This window comes from Perissodus microlepis, chromosome 4 (genome assembly GCF_051167445.1).
Source record: "Perissodus microlepis isolate ML-2025 ecotype Zambia chromosome 4, ASM5116744v1, whole genome shotgun sequence".
Classification (NCBI taxonomy): domain Eukaryota; kingdom Metazoa; phylum Chordata; class Actinopteri; order Cichliformes; family Cichlidae; genus Perissodus; species Perissodus microlepis.
This window is the reverse complement of record NC_140464.1, coordinates 22,958,543-22,979,884: the sequence shown is the minus strand read 5'-3', so window position 1 is coordinate 22,979,884 and position 21,342 is coordinate 22,958,543. Positions and strand designations below refer to the sequence as shown.

General features: G+C 41.6%; 3 protein-coding genes and 1 pseudogene across 5 annotated transcripts; 3 read left to right on the top strand and 1 right to left on the bottom strand.

Moving 5' to 3' along the window:
• Positions 1-1,189: 1,189 nt before the first annotated feature.
• Positions 1,190-2,006, top strand: LOC146388937 (mitochondrial ribosome and complex I assembly factor AltMIEF1-like). The gene is made up of 2 exons (XM_084926521.1): positions 1,190-1,290; positions 1,755-2,006. The coding sequence occupies exon 2, from the start codon at positions 1,794-1,796 to the stop codon at positions 2,004-2,006; it is 213 nt and encodes a 70-aa protein (XP_084782647.1). The 5' UTR covers positions 1,190-1,290; positions 1,755-1,793.
• A 240-nt stretch (positions 2,007-2,246) lies between these two features.
• Positions 2,247-6,508, top strand: mief1 (mitochondrial elongation factor 1). The gene is made up of 4 exons (XM_084926517.1): positions 2,247-2,393; positions 2,471-2,651; positions 3,058-3,329; positions 3,417-6,508. The coding sequence occupies exons 1-4, from the start codon at positions 2,247-2,249 to the stop codon at positions 4,254-4,256; spliced, it is 1,440 nt and encodes a 479-aa protein (XP_084782643.1). The 3' UTR covers positions 4,257-6,508.
• A 99-nt stretch (positions 6,509-6,607) lies between these two features.
• On the bottom strand, positions 6,608-10,880 carry napsa (napsin A aspartic peptidase). Of its 2 annotated transcripts, XM_084926519.1 has the most exons (10): positions 10,678-10,880; positions 10,234-10,387; positions 9,731-9,854; positions 9,254-9,372; positions 8,904-9,103; positions 8,650-8,772; positions 8,009-8,153; positions 7,818-7,916; positions 7,457-7,631; positions 6,608-7,358 (listed from the first exon to the last, which is right to left on the bottom strand). In XM_084926519.1, exons 1-9 carry the CDS (start codon positions 10,743-10,745, stop codon positions 7,470-7,472), a joined length of 1,194 nt encoding a protein of 397 aa, XP_084782645.1. In that variant the 5' UTR covers positions 10,746-10,880; the 3' UTR covers positions 6,608-7,358; positions 7,457-7,469. The 2 variants fall into 2 exon arrangements, with proteins under 2 accessions (XP_084782645.1, XP_084782644.1); XM_084926518.1 differs by having other exon boundaries at positions 6,608-7,631.
• Positions 10,881-14,327: 3,447 nt separating this feature from the next.
• LOC146388934 (uncharacterized) lies at positions 14,328-21,342 on the top strand (annotated as a pseudogene). The gene is made up of 12 exons (XR_014800107.1): positions 14,328-14,415; positions 15,289-15,429; positions 15,531-15,674; positions 16,626-16,739; positions 16,985-17,071; positions 17,794-17,844; positions 18,285-18,395; positions 18,607-18,741; positions 19,579-19,680; positions 19,965-20,004; positions 20,192-20,246; positions 20,365-21,342. The product of XR_014800107.1 is annotated as an uncharacterized LOC146388934 (transcript).

The window sequence follows — 21,342 nt, the reverse complement described above, 5'->3', positions numbered from 1 at the left end:
ATGTTCTTATAAAGTCTTATATACACATACATATTATATATGTACATATATATATATATATATATATTTATATATATATATATATATATATATATATATATATATATATATATATATATATATATATATATATATATATATATACACACACACTGTTCTCCACAGTAGAGAAAAATTACAGAAAGTTCTTTCTTGATTGCATTAAAATTGAGTGCATCAGTTTTCATCTTTTAATATTAATTAAATGTTTATTTGTTTGTCAATTTTAATCCATCCTTCCAATAAAATGCATTAGAACTATAAGTGACACTTGGACAAAAAATTATGCTACATGCATTCACAATTTTAACATGAAACAGCAACCAATCCTCCAGACAGAATTCCAGAATCAGCAGTTTAGTATGAAAGAAAGAAAAGTATGAAAGAAAAAGTATATCTTTGGCTTAGATTTTTGAAAAACAGCCACAGCTGATGCTTGTCCAGGGTCTCTCTGGAGGGTAATTCCAGAGTTTTAGTGCAATGATAGCAAATGCATGAGCTCCATTTGAAATAAGCTTTAAATGTGGGATGCATATCCACCACATTTGCAGGTGCGAGACCATTTAAGGCTTGAAACACAAACAGTGCCAATTTATACCTGATTCTGTAACGCACAAAAAGCCTTCCAACACCGGAGTGATGTGAGCTCTCTTTTTTTTTGTCCCAGTCAGTAATGTGGCTGCAGCATTTTGGATAAGAAATGATTGACTAGCTCCGGTGTACAGTGCATTACATTACCCGTGTTTAGATACAACAGACCTATATATAACCCTTTTCCAAATCAAGTTTAAGAAAAAGTTCTTTGTCTGGAGATTGCTGTTACCACAGCAAAATAGTGAAAACACAAAATTGAAAAACATCACCTTTTTGAACTTTAAGACCTCAGTACTACACAGGTATCAGCCATAACCTTATTTCAATATAGATACATAGTATTAAATTAGTTATTATTATTAAATAAATAAATTAAAAATAAATAAATAAATAAATGTTGTGTCTTTGTGATTTGGCGCTATTTTAATAAAATAAAACTGAATTGAAATTAAGGCACAATTTCTTAAAAATATAATTTGACGGACAATGTCATTAATTCAAAATAAAAGCGTAAAAACACTAAAAACTGACCCGGATATACTGTATGAATAGCAGACTATTTGTTTCCGGTTTCAACTATCGAGTCTGACCCCCGGCTAGAGCAGAGGTCTGCTTCCCCCAGAAGACAAACTACCTTTGGTCCTTTTTTCCTGAAAAGTAGGTGGCTTAGATTTGTTTTGTTGTGTCTTTGTGTGGCTCGTTTATCCTCGCTCGCACAAACGTTTCAATGACCATATTTTGTCCATAAAGCTGGCTGAAAGTAAGGTCAGCGCTTGCTTCGGCAGCTAGTTAGCGTGTTGTGCTACAAAGAGATGTGACTTGATCCAGCCATTTTCTAAAGACTAGTGAGCCTCGGTATGTAACACGGCAACGCTTTCTTTTCGCTGATGAAACGATCCCATAACCTGTGCCAGAAAACAGACTGCGAGCTTTAGTGTTTACTTGGTTAGGTTTACACAGAGGCTAACGTGGCAGTCTGAGCTGACACTGCAGCTGTGTTTTTACAGCGTGTGGCATGTTTGGTTTTCCACTTTAAAGGTTGGATTTTTACACGGATGAAGCCATTTCTAACTGTCACTTCAGTCCTCTAATCGTCTACCCTGTGCTCACCCTTTGCACAGGAGCAAGGGTATCCCCCTCCTCTCCATGTGTGATCCCTGATGGGCAGCTGGTCTCGCAGTGCCGTGCTGGAGCTCTACAGGGCGCTGCTCCGGGCAGGCCGACACCTTCAGTACACAGACCGGAATTACTATCGCCGCGCCGTGGCTCGCGAGTTTCGCCGCTGCCAGGCACTGACGGTCCCAGAAGATAAGGAGGAGGCCCTGAAAAGGGGCCGGTTCTTTCTCAGCAGCCGACTGGGTGGGCTTATGTAGGAGGAAGGGGATCAGGGGCCATCAGGTGGTGGGTTAAAGGTTGTCCGAAGGTCCATCTTCCAGGTGGGTTTACACGTAAAACGTCAGGAGTAAACAGACATTCTTTGTAATGGTTTAGTTTTTAGGAAGTGATGTAAACAAGATCACATGGTGATGAGCTATCCACTGATTTCTCGGCTCTTCCCACCCTAGGCATCCTGACTCCACTTCTTTTTTTAAAATTGTTTTCCCAGTGCCAGGATGGCGGGGGTGAACGGAGACCGAAAAGGAAAGAAGGATGATAATGGGATTGGAACAGCTATTGACTTCATGCTTTCAAATGCCAAACTTGTGCTGGGGGTGGGAGGGGCAGCCATGCTTGGCATTGCAACACTAGCCGTCAAAAGAGTGAGTACTATCATGAAAAGTGTGTGTGTGTGTGGGGGGGGAATAACTAATACCAATACAATGAATTTTATGTGCAGATGTATGATCGTGCCATAAGTGCTCCCACCAGCCCCACAAAGATGGAGCAGACAGGAAAGAGAAGCTGGGAGGAGCCTGCCTGGATGGGGTCGTCCCCGAGGGTTTTAAACCATGACATGAAGTCCACAGTTAGCAGGTCGCTGCAGTCTCTGCCCACTTCTTCACATGCTTTTGAACCAGGTGAGGGGAAGCAAATTGTCCTTTAATTTATAACTTATATATGAGGTAGACTATCGGCCAGCTCTCATCTTTTTTTTAAATGTTTTTGTTTAATCTGCTGACAGACAGCCTGTTTGGAGGATTCTTGCTCTTCCTTTACAGTGGGTGCTGGCTCGTTTAAGTTTAGATACCCAGCTGTTTTATACTAATCTTTAATTGTAATATTATAGAAACTGTAGAAGCCCCTTCAGTTAGTCTTCATAGATTTAGTTCTGTCATATTCAAATATTTAGGGAACATAACCATGCCACTCCCATCCTATTACACTTTTACCCATCGCTTCCTCCTGAAAGCGCAGATGAGGAAAGCTCACAAAATCCTGCTGCACTTATTAAAACAATGCATCTGTAACTTGTTTTCTTCCCAGACTGTCTGCGAAGGGCTGTGGGTCGAGCTGCTGTGGGAAGAAGCGATGCCACCCGGTCAGATATGATGCGGGCCCGGATGCGTCTGTCCTTGCAAGAACACCTGTGGGAACTCTACCAAAATAATGTCAACATCCCTGCTGAGGAGCAGGCCATGGCCAGGAGGGCGGCGCTGGACATCTGCGCTGAGCTCAGAGTGTTTCTTCATGCCAAACTGCCTGACATGCCGCTCAGAGAGATGTACCTCAGTGGCAGTCTGTACGATGACCTTCAGGTAAGAGCGCTTATTTTTGGGGATTGTTTTTTTCATAATGACACATTCATTTAATTGGAAACCATTCTCCCCTGTTCTGCCTCCAAGGTTGTAACAGCTGACCACGCCCAGCTCATGGTGCCTCTTGTCTTGGAGAAGAATCTGTGGTCGTCCATCCCCGGAGAGGACACGATCATGAATGTCCCAGGTTTCTGGCTTGTCCGTAGGGAGAATTTGGAATATTTCCCTCGGAGTAGCAGCTATTGGGACCGATGCATGGTCGGAGGTTATCTCTCCCCGAAATCAGTGCTTGAAGTCTTTGAGAAGCTTGTTGCAGGTTCTATTAACTGGCCAGCTATAGGGAGTGTCCTCGACTATATCATCCGTCCCGTGGTTCCCGCCGAAACGCTGACTCTGGAGGTACAGTACGAGACGGACAGGAAGCTGTATGTGGACTTCTTGCCTTTGCTCGTGATGGAGGATGGAACCTCACTGATTGCCAAACCGCACCGGTTTGCTGCAGAGCGCCACGAAAACCTGTGGCGGCAGAGCTTCCGCGTGGCCGAGACCGCGCGGCTCAGGGCACTAGATCAGGAGGATGGCGGCTGCCGCTGCACCTGCCTCAAAGTGGCAAAGGCTGTGTGCAAGCTCAACCCTGCCCTTCACAAGCTCAACTCCAGCCAGCTCACTAATGCCATCCTGTTGCTCAGTGAAAAAGAAGGTGACTGGACTCAGGAAGCGCTGGCCGACCGCTTCCTTCAGCTGCTACGAGCGCTAGTGGGGCACTTGGAGGCTGGGAAGCTGCCGTGTGCCCTTAGCCCTAAAGTGAACTTGTTTTGTGAGCTGACTGATCAAGAAGTGGACGAGCTAGGGTATACCCTCTACTGTGCGCTGTCTGATCCCGGGGGGCTGCTGAGAACTGCTGCAACACAGCCACCACACCTCTGAATGGTAACGCTGAGCTGTGACGAGGTTGAGGGAATAAAAACATGTGCATGGAATAATCCTCTCTTGTGCAACACATGCTCTCTTGATTAGTCATGGCCTCCTCTACATGCAGAGGCCCGTACACACAGTAGCAGTTACTCAAATGTTGGGGATATGTTAAAATTAAAGACGTATCGTTGTGATCCAAATATTATTTTAATCTCAGAGAACAGAGGTGGTTTTTTGGTGCTGATGGCTCTCACTAAGGCCATTGTATTAATGAAGTTAAGAATGGATACACCATTATGGTCGAGTGTTGAGTTCCTGCAGAAGACTTGAAATGTGTTACACTTGAAGTCCAGTGTTTTAGGAATACAGACGTGTCCGATGCAGGTCAGGGTTACATGAACCGATTGCTAACTCAGTTTTTGGGATTTGATTCAAAGAACAGAGTGTAATGCTGCGTGTGTGTATGCCAACTCAAAAGTTAATAAATCGTTAATCATCCTGAATGACATCTGCGAGGAATCTTCATTAATACAGTGGCTGCTTTTTTATTGTATGCTTTACGTTACCTCGGGTATGTGAAAACAGTCATTAAGTGTGTGTTTGGAACGTCTGCTGCTTGCATGTGTTAATATGGAACAGGTTTAAATACACAGAGTTGTATGTCCATGTCTTGCTCCACACCGTTCAACCAAGGTAACTGATTTAAAGTTTACTATAAATAGAAAGGGGACATTTCTGGGTAGTCGCTGGTTGATGAAATTCCCCAAAAGGAGAAGTAAAAAAGAGGATTCATGTGATGATTGAATACAAAGTTGCTCTTTGTTTGCTTTTGCTCATCTCCAGACTCATGTTTGCTTCTTTAATCCACAGGTCTGATATGCTTTAATCCTAATTTTGTTCATTTTCTCTCATTACTATAAAAATGTGTAGTGTCCTGCTGTAAATTTGGAACAACGTTAGGCATTCAGGAGGACTGAAAGCGCAGTATCTCTTGGCCTTTGCTTTAATTTCCTGCTATTGCTCTAAACTATATCCAGTATGTGTTGCATTCACTTGCTCCATCTGGGCCTCCGTGTCTTTAGTAGCGAGATGGTTCTTTTGTGTTGGCAGTTTTTCCGCCCTTGTCCCCGTGCAATTTGAGAGTTAAAGAACAACAAACATGGTTTTAACCCGCAGGGGGTTTTGTTTGTCCTTTTGGTGTATTAGTCTCAGTATTAACTGAAGCCTCAGATCACAGTCAGAGTAGAGCCTGTTGTCTTTGTGTGCTTGCATATAAACCCTGATTAACTTGTCGGTGCCAGTCTGTTGTGTAAGTTGCCAGACACAGATTAGAGCAGCGCAAGTCCACATCAAGCAGGTCAAGAGGACGACTACTGTTTATCAGTACTGCCGCTGTGACACATAACAGATCTGTGTGCCTGTCAGATCGTCCTATATTTGACTAGATTACAGGTGCTAATGTTTTGGCTCATGATCTGATGCACAGGGATCTACCCATAGATCTTCAGTTGTGTAACAGCAACTGTAATAGCCAGGGTTTCTAAAGTGAAATTATTCTACCAGTTCATGGTCAGGTGAATGGTAGAGTAACTATTATAGCTGCCTCACTGGCAAGTAGTGTCTCTCAAAAACAGTATTCAAAATATGTCATCCAAATAATCACATGACCGCTGTCTGCCGTCACTTTTAGCCTTAGAGTGAAGAAAATGCAGTGATATGGAGTAAGTGTCCCCTCAGTCCCCATCCCACTATTTGTATTGTGTACATAATGGAGGGGTCGTTTATAGTTCCGTTATGCGTCGAGTTAATAACCACTTACATGGTGATGATGATGATAACAGTAACAGGGGGGGAAAAAATAAATATTTTTGTATTTATTGTACATTTGTAACCAAAAAGAGCTTCATATTTATTTGCACTGATGCAGGTTCAACATGTAATGTACTCCTTGTTGTGCTTCATTAAGTGCTTTGATCTGGATGTGTGGACAAAAAAAATGACTACAGTAGATCTTTCTCTGCAAATTAAGTGTCTTCCTTTGCTGACCTAGTTTATGCTATAAACAACTAGGGGAGTCACTGTGCCACATTTGTAATGTCGTAAACAAAACCCAAAGTAGATCACTACCTCTACCTTGTGGAGTGCATATTAGCCATAAACCATGTTGCATGCGATGTACTTTTCCCAGCTGTTTTTTTTTTTCCCCCAAGCTGAACATTGAACAGTGCAGCTCTTTGTATACTACATTAAAAATGAAAATGACATTCTGCACCTTGTTGTTTTTGACTTAAAGCATATTGTGGTTCCACACTGATGGGTTACAAACTAATAAACATGTCTCCCAAAAAAAGTGACAAAATATTTATTTATTTATTTTAAAGTTTTATTTTGTCAAAAGTCAGTAATCAAATTCAAAAATGCATGTTACACAAATCCTCATATACACTGTATGGACAACAGTAGTAGGCCCCACCTTAAAGCATGGTGCTGTAATAGGATGGCTACCATTGCAACAAGGCAGCCTGGGGAATTCTTTCCTCCTAAATATTCTACAATCAGTTATAAGCGGTATTGCAAAGTGGAAATGTTTAGATACCTCAGAAAACAAGCCACAAAGAGTCAAACCATATAAAATTATAGGATGGGGTCACTGACAGCATTAAAGTTGCCATTGCTCTCCTGGCTCTGTAACTGTAGAGGTCCAAACCTCTGCTGGTGTTAACATGGGCACCAAAATTGTATGTTGGGAGCTTCATGGCATGGATTTCCAGCCGCTCCTGCAGGAGTAATGTGTAGGTAGCCCAGTACTTTTGTTCATATTATTGTGCTTTTTGTGTACAAAAGGTGTCGCACACTTCAAATCACACAAATTTAAACCATCCAAAGACATTGAAATGCACAGGTTTGCATAGTATTCTATAAAATATGATATGTTAAAGCTAAAAAAAATCAAAAGTATTTAAACAGACAAGTGTAAGAAATGGGTTGTAGTAGTCCCTTTGTTCACATCACTCCTTTGATTTGTGGTCATTAATGTAGCGTCCCTATCAGCTCACTGCAAATCATTTGGTGATTCATGAAAACCTCATTTCTGCATGCAAATGTCAGGTATCTCTGCAAATCAAATAAAGCAAGACTGTCGATGAAATGTTGCATTGCGGGACTTTTAAAGTGAAATTACTGCTAAAAAGGAGAAGTGCAGTATATCTTACACTGTTTAATTGTCTACTTGGTAGGGGCGAACCCCACGCGATCAGCATTCCTGTCGAACACTGTGTAGTACTTCCCAATGAATACATCTCCCAGGATCCAGAGGGGTCCTGCAGGAGGCGGGATATCCATGGCCATAAAGCCTGACAGACAGATAGTCACACCCAGCTGAGACTCCTGCAAACAAGGGGAAAGATTTTACTCCTTACCCTCAGCAATCATCATCTTTGACCTCACTACCACTAAAGGACATGTGACAACTGATGATTGTTTCCTTACAGTTTTTGGGCAATAATTACAAAAACTGTCATTAGATTTTATTATGACTTAAAAACACCAATTCTTATTGGTTTAAGTCAATACCTTCACGACATAATCCTCTCCGGTCAAGTTGAACGTCTTTCCTCCAATGTCGAAAGAGATAACGGGGAGCGTTGGAATCTTATTACACTCGATCAAGGCCTGAAGGGGACAGAAAATGTATGTCAAAATTAAGTTAAAAATCAAGGTGGAAAGATGCAGTGGGTGGCTTGTAATTACACACTCATCTTTACCTCTCCCATGAGCAGGGGGATCGCTCCAATGGCTTTCTGCAGTGCCTTGATTTCCTCCTTAGGACCCACAATTAGGGACGTCCCTGTGTCAACGATAGCCTGGCAACCGGCTTTGCAAAGAGTCAGCTGGTTGCCAACATCAACTCTGTGGGGACGGTAAGAAGGAACGAGCATAGTGGGACCAAGAAAGAAGGGGCATGAGCTTATGTTCGCTACCTGCTGTTCACCACACATTTAAACCCAACTTTCATTCGCCTACACATCCAACTGACAAATCTCACATATGTCACACTGCTTATACTGCTTTAACCCACGCACAGCTGCTGCCCCTCTGCAAGCTGTGTTGCTACCCACCTGCACCCTTCTACTCCCTTTTATGCTGCTTTTGACTTAATGAATACCACTTTTCATTGATGCATTTAATGTGCTCAGATCCACACTATGGAAACATATATTTCTATAGGCAGGAATAATAACAATCTAACCAAATCTAATCTGAAATGGCTTTTTCTTGCATGCACGCTCACTTTGACATCACGGATAGTATCCATGACAAACAGAAAAGAGGGAACAGAAAGTCTGTCATGTGTCATGTGGACTATTCAGCTTTTAAGAACAAAGCCACTCAGGTTCCTTTTCACCTGTTCATCCCGATCTGCCAGTAGGCCTTTCGTGTCACATTAACATAGTGCAGGTCTCCAGTGTAGTACTGCGGATTTGTCCCTCCCAGCGTCAGCTCCCCTCCTACTTCTGCGGTCGGGTCTCTGGTGGAAGGTAAAAGTAAAAAGAAGCCATCGTGTTAGCAAAAAACACCAAACACATTTTCACAGCTGACTTCTCCACACAGTTTAAATAATACAGCAGTGTAAGGCTAAACTGTCAATTGCATACCAACCTGCTAATGTAGAAAGAGAAAATGTTCTGGGGGAGTAGCTTGGCAGCCATGGCCGTGTCAAACACTGGCACGACATCAGCTACAGATATTGAGGGGTAGCCCATGCCCAGCACCCCATCGAATCGCGCAAGGGCAAACGTGATCCCGGGCTGCTTCACCGCTTCTCCAAACTGCTGCCCAGGCACAGACAGACCTGCAACCTGCAATCCATGCCAAAGGAATAAGAGGGAATGGTCAATACACAATAAATGCTTCGAAGGAATGCCAGGAATGGTGTGATCACCAAAACTGAGAAATGCAGTCAAACAAAGAGCTTAGTGATAGAGTGACTGAGTGTTTCTCAAACTCACAGTGACAGTGTCCCCGCTGATGAAGCCAGACAAGCTGCCCCTGCCATACTGGATGGAGAACTCTGTGCCATTCTTGACATATGTGCTCGACTTCTTTGAGTTGTAGCGGTGATGAAACCCTGATAAGAGAAAACCATCAATCGTACTTAAAATTCATGGATTTGTTGGACTTCATACTCCTGCATACATGGGGAGCTGCCCAGGGAGCTGCTTCCAGGCCCCTGAGAGGCCCCTGCCATTATCCACCACATATGCTGTCAAATCTAAATGAGGATGTGGTTCCAGTAAGTCAATAGCACTCTGTCTCTGAGTGCTATGATAAAACACACAGTGTATTTTCATAACATCTTGTGGAAAGGTGGTGCACAGGGCAGAGAAAGAACCCATCAAACTTTGGCATTAAAGAAGTTACTAAAAGCTTTTGAATCTGAAGTCCATTTTTCCAAAAATAACAAATAAATAAATATTCAAACTCACAGCAGGCAATATCCAACAAGGAGCAGTGAATGGAGGGGACCCACAGGTTGGAGGAGCCAGTGTCAAACAGCACAGTGAAGTTCTGTGGTGGGGTGCCAATACTTATAATCCCATAGTACTGAGACTGAGGAGACAAAACCGGGAAACAATGCAGTACCGACAAAGTTAAGCAGGATCGTGCAGGAGTTACTGACAATATAACAGTTTGCCTGTCAGCTGTACTAGTTCTCAGCACAAAATTAATCTTAGCATTAATCTCAGACTTTTTTTTTCCATCCCCCAAGTTATTTCAAATACAGGGCAAAGAAGAAAAGGGGGAAAACATGTGTTATCACAGGTGCTTAAGTCTAATATTTACTTAATTTAAAATCTCTCTCTCACAGGTTAAAATATGCGACTGACCCTTGAATAAGACCTGCACACTAACATTAGGTGTATTTACGCTCATGCATGAACTGTTAATTTGTAACTTTTAACTGAAGTGTCCTGCAAGTGACACATACATCAAAGAAGTTGGTCAGCCTTTCCACGGGCAGCTGTGGGGATGGAGCGCTGTCCGGTGATCCGGTGCTCTTCGCCAAAGCCCGCAGCTCATCCACGGACAACCCATTATCGCTCATCAGGCGGCGCAGGCTCCTTGTTTTATAAAGAGGAACTCTGCCATAACAAAACGAGATTTAATTAAAGGATGCGCGCCTTAGTCACGCGCGCAAAGATGCAGCTTCCTGGTGCCGTCCACACGGAAACCCTTCTCACACTGAAGCCTCTCAAGTGGACAAAACTGTCAGTAAATAATATTTTTAAGTACACCTGCGACAGGTGCTGCCTCAGACCGGAAAGGACAACAGCACGCGAGCATTCATGAATCCTTATTTAAAGTCAGAGGGACGGACGGCAATAGTAGCACGCGCAAGTTACATCACTACTGGCAGATAAATGTTATTTACCTCAGGATGGCGGTGCATTGTGCTAGCAGCAGCACCCCGGCCACACAAAGTATCTGCAGTCGACTCATTTCTGACCTCCAGAGTAAAAGTCCACTTAATTTCCGAGGCTAGCGGACGCAGAAACGCGGAACCATCTACTTCAACTGACGCACTAAAGCTGAGTGAAAGTACTTCGATAACATCCGCTCTCACTCGGCTTTGTCCGCTCTGCGGCTCCGCGGTTGGAGGGCAATAATGAAAAGGAAGCTGCCATTGGTTGAAGAGTGTGGCCGTCACTCAGAGCTACAAACAGGCTCACTAGGTGTGTGTGACGGGTCACGAGTCCTACTCTGGTCACTGCGCATTACACAGATGTGTTAAAATAATGGAAAACGTCCCACAAAGAGCTCGGTGAATAATCTGTAAACATGCAGTTTGTTACTGGCTGTTGGTGAAAGGCTACTTTTGATGAGGCTCCTCAAACACAGACCTGACTAAATAGAGTTAGAGAGATGTGTGTGTCAATTGAGTTTCAAAAACATGGGCTCCTGCTGCAGTTGCATCTTTGGTAAAGGCACTGGTGTTTATAAGATAGTTGGTTTTTACAAATGCTTGACATGGCGAGTAGTATTCAGCCTGTGGTTTTTGATAAAAAAACGGAAGTACCCAAGCCACAAGGACTCTATTTTTTTTTCTTCTGCTGCTTTTAGAAAGTAATTCCACAGTGTCCAACTGACTGACCGCTGCTTTTAGAAGCTCACCATATAAAGCCCTACTCAAATATGAATATGCACATTTGCACTTTTGGCTTGTTTTCACTTAAGACTGTTACCTCACAGTTGAAATTGTTGGTTGGATACACTGTTTTAGGTATGTTCAAATATATTAAACATCCATGTAATTATTGGAGTAAAAGGGTAGCATTAGACACGTATCCCTACTGCTTATATAGGCAGGGATGTGATGATGTGTGGTGTAGAGTGCCCAACAGCACGTCATATGACAGATAATTATATAACAAAATGGAAGTAGCTGTGATCTGTGATCTAAACCTGAATCACAAAGTCCAAAAGGTGAACAGTCCAAAAACCAGGGGAGGCAGGGAAATGTGCAGGAGACAAAGAGACCTCATCCAGAGACAACTCAATATAGAAAGTGAAACACAGAACACCAACCACTTTATTAGGTACACCTCACTAGTATCAGTTTGGACCCCCTTTTGCGTTAACTTAATTTTTCATGCATTCAACAAGGTGCTGGAAACCTTCCTCAGAGATTTTGGTCTATATTAACATGACAGCATCACACAGTTGCTGCAGATTTACCAGCTGTATGTCCGTGATGTGAATTTCCCATTCCACTATATACCAAAGATGTGCTATTGGATTAATATTTAGTGACAGCTGAGGCCATTTAAGTACAGTGAATTCATTGTCATGTTCAAGAAACCAGTTTGTGATGATTTGATTTGAGCTCCATGACATAGATATTCAGCTGGAAGCAGACATCAGATGATCGATAGACTGTGTTGAAGAAGGGATGGACATGGTCAGCACACTACTCAGGCTGTTCAGGTTAACTGATGCTCAGTTGGTGTTGTGGGACTCAAAGTGTGCCAAGAAAATATCCCCAATGTCAAAAGGTAAACCACCGAGCTTGAAGGCTAAACCGCCCACAGGGGCGAGCGGGGAATTTATATATATATGATTCCCCGCTCGCCCCGGCGGGCGGTCTGTCCTTCAAGCTCAGGTCCTCACCAGAGTTGTGGGAGCTTGAGGGTCCTGCGTAGTATCTTAGCTGTTCCTAGGACTGCGCTCTTCGGGACAGAGATCTCTGATGTTGTTCCTGGGATCTGCCGGAGCCACTCGCCTAGTTTGGGAGTTACCGCACCTAGTGCTCCGATTACCACCCTCCACATTTTTTCACACTCTTCTCTGAGCCTTGGTACTTCTCGAGCTTCTCGTGTTCCTTCTTCCTGATGTTGCTGTCATTTGGAACCGCTACATCGATCACCACGGCCGTCTTCTTCTGTTTGTCTACCACCATTTTGTCCGTCTGTATCTGAAAGTCCCACAGGATCTTAGGTCGGTCATTCTCCAAACTGGCAGAAATCTGAGAGATCCCACGATGAAGCATGAGAAGCAGTTGCTGTCAAAGCAGGTGCATAACCTGGCCTGTCAAACAAGTTTTAGATTAAATCCCCTGCACAGACAAGTGTCTTATCGACTGTCAGGTATACAGACATGGAAAACTCACACACACACACACACACACACACACACACACACACACACACACACACACACACACACACACACACACACAGGTTTGAAAGTTGTCTTTAGGTTACTATCCAATTTTTCATCTGTCTAGAAACTGGATCCACCCACATATTTGTGCCTCCATCATGACGCTGGTGGGAGGAGCAGGCACTGTGGCGCGACAGGTGCTACCGGTACAGCATCCAGTGTGTTAAAATCCTTTAACACACTGGAGTCATGAAGGAAAATACAAGGACTAGCAGATAAAGTTACCTTCTAAACGGGACCACGGTGGTAAGAATGGCCTTTTCTTGTGTTTATTTATTTTATTTTTATAGAATTAAAAGAATATTCTATAGAAAATATTAATATTATAGAATATTAAAAGGCCTAAAAGCTACATAATGTTACAAAGAAAATGTCACCATCACCAAGAGTTTGAGCATGAGTTGAAGAGCTATCACCTATATGCTGTAGCTTATACAGTTAAATACTCAGTTTAGTGTAAGATATAATAGATATAGTAAAACATAACTGGATCCCATGTTCCAATTATGTTTTGGAACATAATTGTTCATTCAAAGAAGATTTCACACATCTTTTTAACCAGACTGCAGATGTGTTTACAGGTGTCGCACGCTTCCTGTAAAGGCTTCTGTTAGGAAAGACACATTAGTTCTTATCAGCGATGCAAGTCACACATAAGCTAACTTGTCATTGCATTCTAGGCATGTATTGTTTTTTCCTTGCATGAATCTGATCATTTAACTGCATAACCCAACTTTTCTGCTATAACCCATGAGAAAACAAAACAAGTATTTATAGTCTAGCTGAGGAAGACAGTATAAAAGTATAAAATAATTACAGGAAAGCCGCGGTTTGCTGCAATTTGTCTGTAAAGATGGCCAGTTGCAAGTAGACTGGACTTGAAAATAGCTTTGCCTGAAACAGAGCTAATAAAGTCAGAGAAAATCATCTAAAATAATGTCTAATGCCATTATTAACGGCAGTGTCAGGTGTGGCTGAACATCAGGTCCTTAAAAATATGACATAACAAACTTTTTCATCTCTAATCTTGACACGTGTCTTTAAGATTCTCGCTAAATCTAGAATGAAGGCCTTCAGTGGTTCACTGCTGTTCTTATAAGTGTGTTTTCCTGAGATATCAACTAACCAATAATCCTGGAGAGGGCCATAAGTGCATAACTGGCCCATGATGGCTGCTAAAATCCAATCCATAGACAGCCACATACTATCATATGCACATGTGTAGGTTTATCCCTTCCTAGCAGTTCCTGGTTAACAGAAGAATTTCTTGTAATATCTAATTATGAGTTGTGTTTTTCCCTTATCAAAAAGAATGAGGTTTTTTTTTTCCATTTCTGTCACACTTTAAACCCCAAAGTCATCCAGTCCCTGAAGGACAAATGACACAATGGAGTCAGCCAGCTCAGATGAAATCCAACAGCCCATCTACGAAGACCCGGATGCTTTACTGGTAAAAACTGATTCACATTAACCTCCTGAGTCCATGAACTGCTGAGTCTTTATTTTTTGGGTGTTCACACTTCTAATTTAAACATTGTATCTATTCACTAGAAGAATTCTGAACATTTATAGCGGTATAAAAAAATTGAATTTTAGGCCTTGTATGTGAATAAACAAATCTTTCAGCTTTCCTTTAATTAAACTCAATATTTTTGTAATTAAACTGTTGCTTGTACAGAATGCAATGATTCACAAATCCTGTGAACCCATATTTTATTCACAAGAGGGCAAACTATCATGCTGCTGTCTTCTCTGAGGCAAAGTGGAAAACCTTTTTGTGGTCAGACGAATAGAAATTTGGAATTCTTTATGGATAACGTGGATGCCGTGTTCCCCAGACTAAAGAGGAACAGAAGCATCCGCCTTGTTATCAGCACTCAGTTCAACAGTCTGCATTTCTAATGGGTTGCATTAGTGCCTATGGATTTGGCAGTCTGCACATTTAGAAGGACAGCGTCGATGCTGAACGGGATGCACAGGTTTTAGAGCAACATTGCACTGCATCTAATAGTGTACCATGACTTAGTAGTAGAAGAGTCCTGGTTGTGAACTTGCCTGCCTACAGTCAGACAACATTTCGTTCCCAAAAGTCTAGCAGACGTTTATGAAGAAGAGGAGCTGGTAAAAAACACGGCGCAATTTTTTTCTTAAAAATGGTATATTTCTCTGTTTAAACAGTTTTAAACAGTTTGAAAACAATTTGACTTTATGAGATTTCTCAATCATTGTGTTCTGCTTTTATTTGCATTTTACACAGCGTCCCTGCTTGTTTGGCACTGGGGTAGCAGATAACAAAATGCTAATTGCCTGCTATTTTTGACAGCCTGATTACACACATGAAGCTCAACCAGAAATTAAAGTCAAGCCTGTACCAGCGCCCAGGATGAAAATATATCAACAAACCAATAGCACCAGTGACAAAGCTGAGTCCTCCAATAAGGCTGGAAGCACAGCACCTACTGCGGTAAGTTGAGCTCTTTTTTTTCACTTAATCACATATTGGCTCATAAAGATAGCAGATACTAATAAGTATGTATTGATTCATTTCCTCTTTTTTGTGACCAGACTTCCAGTGGATCCCCTGCGGGCTATAAGAGGCCTCAGCCTGCTCGTCCTGCTCCCAAACCACCAACCGATACTAAAAAACATGCTGAAAAAGCAGCAATCGCAGAAAACGGTCAAGCTTCAAATGCTCATTCACCCGTGATGGTAGAAAAGTACTTTTATCGTTAGAAAGAATACTTGGGGAACTATGCGTCCTTGTGGGTTTTGTGACAAGGAAGCTAATGCCTTTTCATGGTTGTTAGACAAGCTCCGTGAACATAAGACAAAAACACAAACTAAATGTGAACTTCTCAGAGTTGTGCTGACGTATTATATATAACAGGTCAGTGTTAAAACCACAGACCATATAGAAGAAAAGGTGTAGCCATTGTGACATCAATCATTAGTTTTATTTTACTCCAGCTGGTGCCAGAATTGATCAAGATAGATATCATGCAGTACTGGTAAAGACCAAAAACTCAGCTGGGAGGTGTTTAATGAGGTCACTGAACAAGCAAGCATCTATTTCTGTACATTTTCATGCCTTTTTGGAACCACATTAGTCACCACATGCAGGCTCCTAGAAAGACTGAAAGTTTAAGATACCATGTGTTGTATTCACTTTTCAAACTCATGGCCAAGCCTAACTTTTACATTCATTCTGTGCTAGTTACAAGAATCCAGAAAGTCGCAGGAATAACTAATGGAGAACACAATCTGCATTTGATCAGGCCAAACCTTTGTTCCATTTAGTCCTTTTCTCGCTATTCCTTTGTGAATTTGGTAATGTCTTTGAATGTTTATCCTGTTCAAAGGTCCTCTTCTTCAATACGTCTCTGATATGATCCACAGCTGACTCAATGACTGGAAGCTTAATTTTTTAACCTGAAAGTTTTTCCTAATGCTCTTCCCACTAGCGATGGCTTTTCCACAGCATTCCCACATAATCACAGATGTATCCTGTGATGAAATTTGGAGTTTGTGGAGAGTGTATCTTTTTAATTCAAATGATCTGACTGACTTTGATATTCCTGCCAGTCCAGAAAATTTTTGAATTTTATTGCTAAATGCTACATGTATAATTTGCATAATGTATAATTTATTTTTCTGCCACAGACTCCAGATCTACACATTGAACAGGCTCCTCCTCCCCCTCCTCAGCCTCATCGTTTTCCAGCTTCCCACAGCAGTTATGGCCAGACGTGTTCATCAGCGAGTCAAAGATACGAGGTAAGGGCTCCATCCTCATCAAGATATTTCCCTCAGGTCATAAACGTAGAGTCAGACTTCTCTTCAACATCTGAATGTGCAATATATTATTTTCTAAGCTGGAGTTAAATTGTTATTAGAACAAAAATACATACATGGAACCTGAATCTTTGTTGAATCAAATAGTATTATGCATTTTCATTTTCTTTCTTTCTTTCTTTCTTTCTTTCTTTCTTTCTTTCTTTCTTTCTTTCTTTTTTTTTAAGAACACATCAGATCATCAATCACCTTCCTCTGCAGGCTCCACACATCTAACTCCTGTTTTGCCAGCTCTTTCTCAGGAATCACCAAACGTAAGTAAGCAAACTAAACCGCAAACTTAAAGTGATGCACTACAGAGAAAGCTTCTTCTCTGAGCTTCTCTGAACCTATACAAGCAAACATAGCGTTTTCACCGGTTTATAGATCTGTTCTTCATCTCCCTCCTGCTCCCCCATGCAACTCTACGGCAGCCCATTAAATGTATGGGAACATTTTTGAAATTTGGCACAACAGCTGGCGACCGTCCCCTGATTAATTTCTCCAAGTTTCGTGTCAGTATCTTGAGCTACCAGCCAAAGCTGGTCAAAGCTGGACCTGTATTTATGCACATCCCTTTTGAAGCAAACGAGTTTCAGTTTGACTAAATTCGAATGAATAAGGTGGAGACACCCTCACACAGGAAATGAGATTATATTTCAGCAACTGTTTACATCTCTTGCCACAAAACTTTGTTTCTTGATCACTGGCTACAGTTGCCACGTCAACTTTGACCGGCTAAACTGCCTGGCTATTCACTGTTGCTTGCAACTATAGTCGAGATAATATTTTACCAGAGTTTTAGTAATATTGTGGTAATGTTGGTCCAACCCAGCAGTAAACAGCAGGAATACTCAGCTCTATAAAATGTTGGACTACACTCAGATTTTTGTTCATACTCAAGCACATCATGCAACTACAACTTGAGAGGAAGTAGGTCATTGATTCTCAGACCACAAACCGGACTAACAAACTTTTCTTTTCATCTCATCTCCAGGAATCCCCCAGCAGCAGCACTATCTCAGGGAGAAACTCTTCGCCTTTACGAGTATGAGAGTTGGTACTTGGATGCACGCCATCACAGCGATTAACAGTGCAGAAAAGCATGTGCTCATCATTAAGAGATGGAATGACAGATAATAAAGGCTTTACACTACACTTATATTACGTGTCGAGCACTGACAAGCACACTATATCAAGGTCAACCCACAAAGGGAATTTTTGGGATTATTTTTAAGCATTAAGATTAGTAATAAAATATTTCTTGTCTGTAAAAAACCTAATATACCACTGGTTCCAGAAATGACTTCCTGATCCAACCTGTTCCATTTATTCCTTTTGAAAAATGCTTTTTTATTTCCATTAGTTCTGTTTTTATTCCCTTTTCTGGATTTGGTTTTGTCTTTGGAGGATTAATCTGTTGAAAGATCTGCTTCTGGCTAAATGCTAAATAAATGTGTAATTTGCACTTTATTTTTTTTGCCACAGAATCCAGATCTGCATATTAAACAGCCTCCTCCTCCCCCTCCTCGGCCTCATCGTTTTCAAAGTCCCCCCCAATATTATGAAACACAGTCTTCAGCGAGTCAGAGATACGAGGTAAGTGCTCCATGCTCAACAAGATATTTCCCTCAGGTCATAAATGTAAAGACAGACGTCTCTGAGACATCTGAATGTGAATTGTAATATTTTCTAAGCTGGAGCTAAATAAGTATTACAATAAGAGGACATAAATAGGACCTGACTCTCTCTAGTTAAAATAGTATTATATGAAATATTTGTCTTATGTTAACTTTTTGTGTGTGACTAGAACAAGCCAGAATGTCAGTCCCCACCTTCCCCTGCAGGCTCCACGCATCTAACTCCTGTCTCACAGGCTCCTTCTCAAGAATCACTGAACGTCACTGGAAACAACTACAGTACACGGGTAAACTGCAAATTAAAAGTCATGCAATATGGATACAGACTTCTCTCGGGTTTCACAAACTAATGCTACACAGTGTTTATATGTTTTTACATTATCTCCCTCCTGCTCTACCATGCAGGTCCATAGCAGCTCACAAATTTTTTTGTGAGTTAAAATTTCTGAAATTTGTCACAACAGCTGGTGACGGTCCACTGATTAACTTGTCCAAGTTTCAAGTCTGTACGTTGAGCTACCAGCTGATCACTTTTAAAAAATATCTCTGTGTTTCATCACGCTATAAAGTCACAGTTTTTTATTGAATTTCATAAGCCACAAATTCTTTTTCAAGCATTTACATTCAAGGCAACTGGCCTCTTTGAAGAAGTGGGTTTTCTTTCATGATCTGTACTGTTGAAAGGCCTGCCAGTCCTGAACACCAAGTCATTTTAAAACTAAGGCACTTGGATTTTATATCTAGTAGTATATATAAATTCTTCTTAAAAACAAAAGGTTTCTCCCACGCTAAGTCCAGATGAACAGAATCAACCTTTTTGGGACTACACAGACTTATCTCCCTAATCTGGACCCATTGTATAACATCAGTGACATAAATGTATAAACCCTGACATAAGAGGAAAAATCAGTTGAATTGGATTTCTCCTCTGTGTACCATGTCTGTGACTAGCAATAACACAACTGCGAGAGCCAAGCGGCTTTCACGGCTGCAAAATTTCCACAGCAGAGTCACCTGTGAAACTCATGGGAATAATAATGATCTTGAAGTTGATTATAACAATTTCCAGCTATGGAAATGGCTTATTTTATTTACCTGAACTGGAGTATTCCTGTTATAGGAAAGCTGACAACCAACTTCAGCTTCCACTGAACCCACCATCATCACATTCAGTGTCTGGAGGATCAGTGCACTCTGAGACACCTTGGTACCTCGAGATCCTTCAGGATGATTCAGATGAGTTGGTGAGAGAGACAGCGCACTCTGCAGTTATGCGACACACACACTTCATAATATACACATGTATTAAAGTTGTCTTTTGGTTACTGTTACGGTAAAAAGGACATGGATGTAAGTCAGTTCATTGTTTTTACAAATGACAAGTTGGTGTTTGCAGACAAATGCATGACAAAGATCAGGGTTTTCTTGTAAAGTCTACTTGATCTTTTATCTAACTGTGATTTAGTACAATGTGATCTTTCCCTCGTCAGTGAGTGATTTTCATATAAAAATGATCTGTTTTCCTCAGGACCTCAGCGGGCTATTGACCTGGTTCAACAGAATGATAAGTAAGGAAAAAATTTGTTTCATAATTGCCTTGAAAAAAGGCATTTTTATTCTTTCTTTTATTCCAAGAAGTAGTAATTAATGTAAAAAACATGAAAAAGATTTGTGAAAAATGATCCTTGGTAACACAGAGCATTATTATATTGTTACGTCCAGTTTATCGTTTTCATTTCTGTGCAATCATTTCAGCGTCCTCTGATTCGTCTTTGTCACTCTATGGTGTCAGCAAAGAGGATGAAATGAGGTAACCAAAAACATGAAAATCTGCATAAGCGTGATGATGGAAGTCAGCGAGATAAACTGTTGCGTACCTAATTACATGAGCTACAACTTTTTGTCTCTTCTGTCACTGCTCTTTGAAGCTCAATCAGTCAGAGATCCATGAATGTTGCAAAGGCTTGGCGTCTCTACAATCTTCTAATGAGTAAACGAAAAGAAGACCTGCAGAAGATCATCACAGATTTCCATTCCATCTGTGAGAAGCTAAACAAGATCAAGAAGAACAACAAAAACATGGGTATTGCCGGAGGGACCACGGCTTCTGTGGGAGGGGTAGCTGCAGTGGTGGGGATCGTCCTAGCTCCGGTGACCATGGGTGCCTCGCTGATTGCGACAGCTGTCGGTGCTGGCATGATTGCATCTGCTGGAGGTATGGGCGCTCATGCCGCTATAGTCAGCAAGAAGACGGTGACGAGGTAAATGACTACATGGAAGGCGTCGCTGATCTGGAACGCTGTCTAGATTATATTATCTTCACAGTGATGGAGCTGCGAAGGCACGGCATTGCTAGGTTAGAGAGTGCAGGCGCTCATCTGGATGCGGTGAGGATGTTATACATATTATGTGATGGAAAAAGCAACACAGACATTCATGGGGGGAGAGCTGCACAACCAGGTGGGACGTCATCTGAGAAATTACTTCAAGCTTTTACCAAGGAAATGGATCTTTATTTTACAGAAAAGAACGGTCAGAAGCTGAAGTCAAATAAGAGCATTTTTTCGGGTAAAGTTTGCCTGCTGGTTGATGGTCTACAGGAAGGACTGGATTATCTGATTGACATGTGGAAAAAGTTATCTTGAATCAAAGAACACTGTGTTTGTCCTGTGTGTGTGCGTGTGTGTGTGCGTGTGTTAGTGTGACAGAGATGTGAAGTGTGTTTGACTTGACTCCTTTTTGATTGATTTGAAAGTTCCTGTACATTTACGTCACTGTAAAAATGGAAATGCTTATGTTGGAGTCACTACTGAAGTCCTGATAACAATTATGATTAAATTATATAAATTAACAAAAGTTACTCTTGTATGCATTTAATCGTGCGTGTCAGGGACCAAGCAGTAAAG

Bases quoted from the DNA above. Each gene is read 5' to 3' on its own strand.
- LOC146388937 (XM_084926521.1), top strand. From the start codon at position 1,794: ATGGGCAGCTGGTCTCGCAGTGCCGTGCTGGAGCTCTACAGGGCGCTG.
- mief1 (XM_084926517.1), top strand. From the start codon at position 2,247: ATGGCGGGGGTGAACGGAGACCGAAAAGGAAAGAAGGATGATAATGGG. The intron at 2,652-3,057 runs GTGAGGGGAAGC...TTTTCTTCCCAG, and splicing joins TTCACATGCTTTTGAACCAG to ACTGTCTGCGAAGGGCTGTG. The intron at 3,330-3,416 runs GTAAGAGCGCTT...TCTGCCTCCAAG, and splicing joins GTCTGTACGATGACCTTCAG to GTTGTAACAGCTGACCACGC.
- napsa (XM_084926518.1), bottom strand. From the start codon at position 10,745: ATGAGTCGACTGCAGATACTTTGTGTGGCCGGGGTGCTGCTGCTAGCA. The intron at 9,373-9,730 runs GTGAGTTTGAAT...TTCTCTTATCAG, and splicing joins CTTGTTGGATATTGCCTGCT to GGTTTCATCACCGCTACAAC. The intron at 7,632-7,817 runs GTATTGACTTAA...CCTTGTTTGCAG, and splicing joins GAGAGGATTATGTCGTGAAG to GAGTCTCAGCTGGGTGTGAC.